The sequence below is a fragment of the Myotis lucifugus genome, unplaced genomic scaffold, assembly GCF_000147115.1.
Source record: "Myotis lucifugus unplaced genomic scaffold, Myoluc2.0 scaffold_1239, whole genome shotgun sequence".
NCBI lineage: Eukaryota > Metazoa > Chordata > Mammalia > Chiroptera > Vespertilionidae > Myotis > Myotis lucifugus.
The window spans coordinates 19851-28510 of record NW_005872287.1 but is presented as its reverse complement, the minus strand read 5'-3'; the positions used below and the strand labels follow the sequence as shown (position 1 = coordinate 28510).

General features: G+C 60.8%; 1 protein-coding gene across 1 annotated transcript in view; it reads left to right on the top strand.

Moving 5' to 3' along the window:
- EP400 (E1A binding protein p400) overlaps positions 1-8660 on the top strand; it is a 54585-nt gene that overhangs the window by 38704 nt on the left and 7221 nt on the right. The window contains 15 exon segments of the mRNA XM_014449537.2: positions 383-520; positions 951-1034; positions 1371-1505; positions 1675-1719; positions 1799-1952; positions 2159-2400; positions 2512-2685; positions 3456-3592; positions 3722-3778; positions 4467-4545; positions 4627-4881; positions 5830-5875; positions 5950-6059; positions 7457-7658; positions 7763-7983. Of these exon segments, the coding sequence (XP_014305023.1) occupies positions 383-520; positions 951-1034; positions 1371-1505; positions 1675-1719; positions 1799-1952; positions 2159-2400; positions 2512-2685; positions 3456-3592; positions 3722-3778; positions 4467-4545; positions 4627-4881; positions 5830-5875; positions 5950-6059; positions 7457-7658; positions 7763-7983 (2079 nt within the window).

Below are 8660 nucleotides of genomic sequence, written 5' to 3'. Positions count from 1 at the left end.
CTCCCCGCCACTCGCACCCCCCAGCTCATGCTCTCACCCCCGTACTGTCTGTGTCCACTAGTTATGCTTACATACCTCATCCATTTTAAAAATATTAACCGTTCGGCCCTGGCCAGTTTGGCTCAGTGGATAGAGTGTTGGCCTGTAGACCAAAAAGTCCCGGGTTCGATTCTGGTCAAGGGCACGTACCTTGGTTTCAGGCTCCTCCCCGGCCCGGGCCCTGGTCAGGGTGCGTGCAGGAGGCAACCAATCGATGTGTCTCTCACATCGATGTTTCTCTCAGTCTCTCCCTCTCCCTCCCACTCTCTCTAATCGGGTGAGGATTAACAAAAACAAAAGCTTGCTCTGTCAGCACCATCTGACCCAGCATGCACTTCCCCAGGCCCTGAAGAGCATCGAGTGCCTGGAGGGAGACGCACAGGAGCCCGCAGGGGAGGCCGTGCCTGGGTCACCGGACCCTGACGGCCTGCGGGACCAGGAGCCCTCGCAGCTGGAGGAGTTGGCCGACTTCATGGAACAGGTTTGGACATTTCCTCCTTTTGCTTTCACTTCGTGTTTTTCTGTACAAGTCGTTGTCTTAAAAATGTATTCCTTTCATAAATATTTCTTGTTCACTTTGGCCAAGAACAGTCACTTTTTTGTTGTTAATCCTCACCCGAGGATATTTTTTTATTGATAGAGTGAGATATATAGAGATACAAACATTGACACATTGATTGGTTGCCTCCCACATGCCCCTACCAGGGCTGGGGATTAAACTTCCAACTGAGGTATGTGCCCTCCACCGGAATTGAACCTGCAGCCGTTCAGTCCTCGGGCCAGTGCTCTACCCACTGAGCGAACTGGCCAGGGCACAACCACTTTTTTGATTGAAGTGCTGGTGGGGGCTTGTAAGGAACTTAATCCTATTGGCCTGCAATGAACTATCCAAAAAATATATTTTGAAACAGCTCACCCCAATTGAAAAATATGCTTTGAATTACCTGGAACTATTCCATTCTTCCATCGATCATGAAAAAGAGAGGAACGGTGAGGTAAGGACCATCTTCACACGCGAGCAGCTCAGGTCTGTGGGGTTAAGTTTGGTTTGGAGGGAAGTGAGTTGCCAGGAATCACAGGAATGAACCCAAACCCACCAGTGCAGACACCAGCTGCCATGCAGGTCCAGGAGGCCCCGTGCAGGCGGTTCCAATGGGGGAGCAGTGGTGCCTGACAGGTTCCATGCTGGGAAATGGCCACCACAGCGTGGAGGGGCCGCGGCCGGGAAGAGAGGTCCTTGGTCTGAGTGTGAGACCAGGTGGGGGGGGGCAGGTGTGTTCCCCGTGGGGACGGTGCTGGACGCCGTGTCCGAGCCTGTGGTCTCCCAGCAGGACGCCGTGCTGACTGCAGTGAGCGCCTGGGAGGCCCAGAACCTGCGGGCGCTGCAGGAGCAGGAGGCCCGGGCGCTGCAGGAGCAGGAGCAGGAGCAGCTGCTCACCTACACCCGGGAGGACGCCTACAACGCGGTGCGCACCCCATCCTCGCGTCACCACACAGACGCGTGCTCTCAGCCCACTGCATGGCTTCCGGTTCCATGTTGCTTTTCCCTCGGGGTGTAGTGAGGTCCCTGAAGTTACGAAGGTGCTGGCAGCCTGAAGCAGACTCACACTGAAAGCTCCCCTCTGTCTCCCGCAGGAATACATCTACGAAGGAGCGGACGGGCAGACCGAAGTCATGCCGGTGCGTGCCCCGGCCCCGGCCCCTGTGGGTGGCTGCCTTCCTCGAGCCGCCAGCTCATGCCTCTCCCTTCTCCGTGCAGCTCTGGACCCCACCCACGCCGCCCCAAGACGACAACGACATCTACATCGACTCGGTCATGTGTCTCATGTACGAGACCACGCCCATCCCCGAGTCCAAGCTGCCCCCGGTGTACGTGAGGAAGGAGCGCCGGCGGCACCGGACGGACCCCTCAGGTGTGCGCCGCGGGCCTGCTCCCCTCGCGCCGCGTTGTTCCCGAGCGGAGGAGCCTTGCGTGCAGGCCAGTGGGCAGGGAGGCAGGATGGGTCGTCCTGGCCCAGGGCTCCTGGGTGCCGGGCCTCCTGCTCAGCCCCTGGCCCCTCCTTGGCTGGCTGTGGGCGGAGGCTCTGGCTCCGCAGTCCTGAGCGGCCTCTCTGTCCAGCTGCAGGCAGGAAGAAGAAGCAGCGGCACGGGGAGGCGGTCGTGCCCCCGCGGTCGCTCTTCGACCGTGCCACGCCGGGCCTGCTGAAGATGCGGCGGGAGGGGAAGGAGCAGAAGAAGAACCTCCTGCTGAAGCAGCAGACGCAGTTCGCCAAGCCTCTGCCCACCTTCGCCAAGCCCGCTGCCGAGTCGGGTCCCGACAACCCCGAGTGGCTCATCAGCGAGGACTGGGCGCTGCTGCAGGTGAGCCCGGACCCGGGCCCTTCCCCACGTGTCCGTCCGCGCCCTGCCCACGGCGGGGGAAGCGGGAAGCCGCCTCCGCGTGCTGACCGGGTGCCTCCCCTGGTCCTCTAGGCCGTGAAGCAGCTGCTGGAGCTGCCTCTGAACCTCACCATCGTGTCCCCGGCCCACACGCCCAACTGGGACCTCGTCAGCGACGTCGTCAACTCCTGCAGCCGCATCTACCGCTCCTCCAAGCAGTGCCGCAGCCGCTATGAGAGCGTGCTCATCCCCAGGGAGGAGGGCAAGGTGAGACCCGGGGCCATTGGCACAGGGCGCAGGGGCTCCGCAAGGGGATGGGGCCTGGCGGTACGGGCACCGTGCTGCTTGGTCCTTGGAAGGTGCTGTGTGGCTCCGGGCGCCAGGTCCTGCCGCCTCAGGTCAGCAAGCAGAGCGTCGCCGTGCACGGTAGCTCGTGTGAAGCCTGGTCTGTGCTTTCCCTGACTTGGCTGCTGGGCTGGTTTGATGACTCTAGGCCCTCAGGTCCACACGGACCGAGCATCACGCTGCTGCGGTCGTCGGGCAGCTGGGTCCTTGGCGTCCGTCGCCAGGAACCGGGGAGTCCGCGCTGTGGGGGCGCAGGTGACTTGGGAGCCGGCAGGCACTTGGTGTCGCTGTGGGACTCAGGAAGGCGGCGTTACCAGGCACAAGCAGTGCCAAGCCCCCGAGAAATGCCTGGGGGCAGGAATGTCCGCCCCTTCACAGCTCGCTATGGGCAGAGGCCCCAGGGAAGGTCAGGTTGCTGGGGAAGGTGCTGGCTTCATCCCTTGTCTGTGGCCTCACGCGCTGGGCCAGCTGCTCTCTGTCTGCAGCTGCTGATGGGCGGCTCGCTCAGGGACGTGCGGAAAGGCCTGGCACAGCCCGAGGAGTTGTGGGCGGGTGGCAGCTGCCGGCCGCTGTGCCCTTGCTGTCGTGTGTGTGCTGTCCCAGGAAGAAGGGGTTAATCACGGCCTCACCTGAGGCCTCCCCGTCAGTGAGCCCGTCCCGGGGTTGAGGTCTGACCGACCATTTTGTTTCAGAGCAAGAACAACCGTCCTCTGCGCACGGGCCAGATTTACGCCCAGGACGAGAACGCCACGCACACCCAGCTGTACACGAGCCACTTCGACCTGATGAAGATGACCGCCGGCAAGAGGAGCCCCCCCATCAAGCCCCTGTAGGCCCACGCTCCCTGCACTCGGGGGCCGGGCTGGGCCGGGGCGGGGAGGGAGGCTCGTCCCGTCGTTTGTCGTGCGCGTCTCCTTTTTCCTTCACGCGGTGACTTTTGTCTCCGTCTCTGCTGTAGGCTTGGCATGAACCCCTTCCAGAAAAACCCCAAGCACGCGTCCGTGCTGGCAGAAAGGTACTGTTGTTGACACGCTTTCCCTCTCAGGTGGTTCCCTCCCATCTTCTCTTATATGCCATCAGTTTAGTGAGCTGTTGAGCACATGGCCTGTCCTGGCGTCGCTGGGGGTGGTGGTGTGGCCGGGCAGGCCCAGCAGGGGCTCGTCCAGGGAGATCCTTGTTTGCACAGGAGGGTGTGGAGGCGGCGTCCTGCCTGCCGGCCTGGCGGAGGGCACAGCAGCGGGACAGGGCACTCTCCTCTCCGCCTCACCCCTGACCTGCAAACATTGTGTTGGCTCTTCTGTAAATACATGCCCAGTTGTGGGGTGCACATACTTGCTTTGGATCAAGGAGGTCTTTAGGTGACAAAGTGGGGGAGGACGCAGGGGTCCATGAGGGGGTGAGGAGACCTGTGGGACCTGTAGCCCTGGGGCTTGCTGGCCGGGTGGCGGGGGTGGAGGCGCAGTGCTCATTCAGCTGGGGGCTGGGACATCTGTTCTCAGGCCTGGAAGGGAACGGACCATGGGCGGGGTGACGGGCAGCCTTTCTCCTTCCCAGCCTGGTCCGCCCCACACCCCTCCTCTGGGCTGGGTGGGAGCTGCCTCCAGCACCCGGCAGCTTTAAGAATGGGCTGTGGGTTTCAGGAATATTTGTGCTTTTGTGCTTCAGAACTTGCGGCTTATTTTTATTTCTTCTCCTGTCTTTAGTGGCATCAACTACGACAAGCCCCTGCCTCCTATCCAGGTTGCATCTCTCCGTGCCGAGCGAATCGCCAAGGAGAAGAAGGTGCGGGGCCTGGGCGTACGGGCGGCTGCCATTAGCAGTGGAAGCCCCAGGTGCTCCATCTCCTTTCTTCCTGCCCTGCAGGCCTTGGCCGACCAGCAGAAGGCACAGCAGCCGCCTGTGACGCAGCCTCCTCCACCCCCGCCGCAGCCACAGCCCCCACCGCCCCAGCAGCCACCACCGCCTCTGCCCCAGCCCCCAGCGGCCGCCGGCAGCCAGCAGCCCTCGGGGCCGCCCGCCGTGCAGCCCCCTGCCCAGGCGCAGCCTCCAGCACAGCCTGTGCAGCCCCCACAGAAGGCGCCCCCTGCGATCACTACGGTGGGCAGTGCCGCCGTGCTGGTGAGCAGGCCCTCCCCGCCCTCAAGTGCCTGAGGTTCCTGCAGCCCCCAGAGCAGCAGGCCTCCTTCCTGTCGGGGAGACGGGGTGTCTGTCTCCTGCAGGGCTCCTGTGCTGGGAGAGCTCAGCGGTGCAGGAGCCTCGGAGTCAGGAGGATGTGTGAGCCTAACTGAGGAAGTCGCCCTTCCTCCCCATGAACTTGCAGAGCAGACAGTTTGCCAGTTTGCAAGCTTCTCTTCTGACTTGGTAGTTTTCCTCAAAGCACATGCATGTGTGCTCATGCGCACACGTGAGCCCTCCGTGCCTGTCAGAGAAAAGGGGTAAAATGCACAAAAGAAGGAAAGAAAAGTGGGCTGGTGATCTCACAGGCCCTATGCTGGCACCGTCACGCCCTGGCATGTGCCCTCGCTCTGGTGCCCACGTGGCCACGCTGAGCTCACAGTGGGAAGAGACCGGGAGTGGATGGAGGCTCAGCTGCTCTGCACTGTCAGCCAGGCCTGGGGCGTCTGCAGAACCAACCCCTTTGCTTTGATTTCCTTTGCTGGGGGCGGGCGGCGGGGGCGGTGTTCGTATGTGCCTGGGCAGCCTCACTCCTCATTCATTCAGAAAATGCACTCCGGAGCACCTGCGCCCAGGGACTCTGTGGGCAGGCGTCCGGCCAGGCAGGACCCGGAGAGCCCTGGTGGGTGCTCAGGAGGGGCTGTGCCTGAGCGACAGGAGTCAGAAAGGAGTGGAGACCGGCAGGCACAGGCCCGAGCCTGGCAGCTGTGGGGCCAGCAGGACAGCATGGCTGGAGCACCACTCACGGAGGGGTGGACACAGCAGTGTGGGAGGGGCTGGGACAGCGCTGGAGTCGGCCGTGTGGCCAAGAGTTTGGGTTTGATGCTGACAGAATGGGAGCTCTGGGAGGGTGTGCCGTGTGCGTGTGCAAGTCACGTGTCTCTCCAGCAGGCCGGAGCCATCAAGACCTCTGTGACGGGGACAAGCATGCCAGCAGGTAAGGGGCCAGCGATGTCCGTGGGAACTCACTTGTCTCGCGTGCTCTTGCCCCACAGACCCCTCTCTCTGCAGGCACAGTGAGCGGAAACGTGATCGTGAACACCATCGCGGGTGTCCCTGCTGCCACCTTCCAGTCCATTAACAAGCGCCTGGCCTCGCCCGTGGCGCCTGGAGCCCTGACGGTGAGCTGCCTGCTCCTGGGGGGTCAGCAGTCGAGACGCTGTGCAAGTCATTTGCTTGTTGGGAAAAGTACTGACCTGGTTGAGTTTCATAAAGTAACATGGACTTGAGATGCTTTAGTTTAGTTTTTAATAATAATAATAATATATATATATGTATTTAGCAATATTTATTTTTTTTATTATTGTCTAAAGATTTACATACGTCTCTTTTTCCCCCTATTAACTGCCCCCCCCAGCCATTCCCACCCTGGGCAAGCCCCCACCGCCCCAGTGTCTGTGTCCATTGGATATGCTAATTAATAATATTTTTACTGATTTCAGAGAGGAAGGGAGAGGGAGAGAGAGAGAGAAACGTCAGTGATGAGAGAGAATCATTGATCAGTTGCCTCCTGCACGCCCCCTACTAGGGATCCATCCCACAGCTTGGGCATGTGCCCTTGACTGGAACTGAACCCGGGCGGGACCTTCAGTCCATAGGCCTATGCTCTATCCACTGAGCCACACTGGCGAGGGCGGACCTGTGGTATTTTAAAAGATAAAGTAATTCATCCACGATGCATTTTTGAGCACCGCTTCCTGTGATGTGGGGATCGAACATGGCTGAAGCCCACAGTGCTTGCACGGGGCTCTGCTGGCCGAGGCTGGGGCGCAGGTGCCGGCAGCAGGAGGGGCAGCAGCAGGCAGTGGGCAGGCCCTTCAGACTCGGGATAGAGGGCTCTCCGGGTGTAGATGATGAAAGTTACACTTCCTGTTTTAAAGAAAGAAAAAGCTGGAGAACGCCTGTACAAACCTGGAAACTTTTAAAAGAACGTAGAGAACTTTGGGAAATGAAAACTGGCTACCAGAATTGTAGAAAGAAAACCTAGTAATTGGGCTTACTGACCGTTCCCCAGTAGGAGAGAGAATTAGTGAACTGGAAGACAATCTGAGGAAGTTATCCCAAACGCAGGGTGGGGACCAGTGGTGAACGGAGAGAAGTTAAAGCCAGGAGAGGTGGACAGGGAGGATGGGAGGTCAGGCAGAGAGAGGGAAGGCGTGTTTCTGTAACAATAGCCCAGGCCCAGGACAGGAGGGATCCCGCCTGTGCACAGTGCAGGCAGCGGCGGGCGGGGTCTCTGGAGGCCAGCAGCTCACCTCTCCCTATTGTGGGGAAGCCAGGAGCCGAGGGGACCACCAGCAGCCCCGGCTCTCTCTCCGTTGGAAATACGGCGAGGGATTTGCAAACCACTGAGGGAAGTGCAGGGCGACCTGCTCTAGCTCAGGGCAGCGCTTCGAGTGTGCAAGGGCGCCTCCTGGAGGCTCAGCACCTCCAGGATGGCCGTGGGTTTAGTTGGTGCCCTTTCCACCCAGTGATGGAGAGAGCAGTCCCCTGATGGGCCCTCGTGTTGCCTTTCCAGAGCTCCGGAGGCTCGACGCCGGCCCAGGTGGTCCACACCCAGCCCCGAGCGGTGGGCTCCCCGGCCACGTCTGACCTGGTGTCCCTGGCGCCGACGCAGGGCGTTCGTGCGGTCACCTCCGTGACAGCCTCGGCCGTGGTCACCACCAGCCTGGCTGCCGTGCAGGCCCCAGCCCGGTCTTTGGTGACGCAGGTGTCCCAAGGTAAAGGTGGTGGGTTTCCTGTGCCCGTCCACCCTGAGAGGCAGGACTCGGCTCCCGTGTTGTGGGGAAGGGAGCAGCGTCCGCTAATGAAACAACCTCTCCAGCCACAGGCGTGCAGCTCCCAGGGAAGACCCTCACGCCCGCACACTTCCAGCTCCTCCGGCAGCAGCAGCAGCAGCAGCAGCAGCAGCAGCAGCCGCCGCCGCCTCCACCGCCCTCCCAGGCGCAGGTCCCGCAGCTCCAGGGCCAGGCCCAGTCGCCCGCACAGATCAAAGCTGTCAGCAAGCTGACCCCGGTGAGCACCTCCTGGGAAACCACGGGCCCAGTGGGTGGCGCTGTGACATGGCGTAGCTCAGGTGTATTGTGCATAAACGCACCCTAGTCTGCAGGCGGGAGGTGAGTGTTGTCTTTAGAAGTAGCTTGTTGGCAGCCTCTGGAGGCGCCTCCCACCTGCTCTGTGCTCTGTGCTCTGTGCTGTGTGCTGTGTGCTCTGTGCTCTGTGCTGTGTGCTCTGTGCTCTGTGCTCTGTGCTGTGTGCTCTGTGCTGTGTGCTGTGTGCTCTGCTGTGTGCTGTGTGCTCTGTGCTGTGTGCTGTGTGCTCTGTGATGTGTGCTCTGTGCTCTGTGCTGTGTGCTGTGTGCTCTGTGCTCTGTGCTGTGTGCTCTGTGCTCTGTGATGTGTGCTCTGTGCTCTGTGCTGTGTGCTGTGTGCTCTGTGCTCTGTGCTGTGTGCTGTGTGCTCTGTGCTGTGTGCTCTGTGCTGTGTGCTGTGTGCTGTGTGCTGTGTGCTGTGTGCTCTGTGCTCTGTGCTCTGTTCTCAGCTGTGTGCTGTGATCTATGCTGTGTACTGTGTGCAAAGTGCTGTGTGCTCTGTGCAGTGTGCTGTGTATCTGCTGTGTGCTCTGTGCTCTGTGCTGTGTACTCTGTGCTCTGTGCTCAGAGCTGTGTGCTGAGTGCTCTGTGCTGTGAGCTCTGTGCTGTGTGCTGTGTGCTCAGTGCTGTG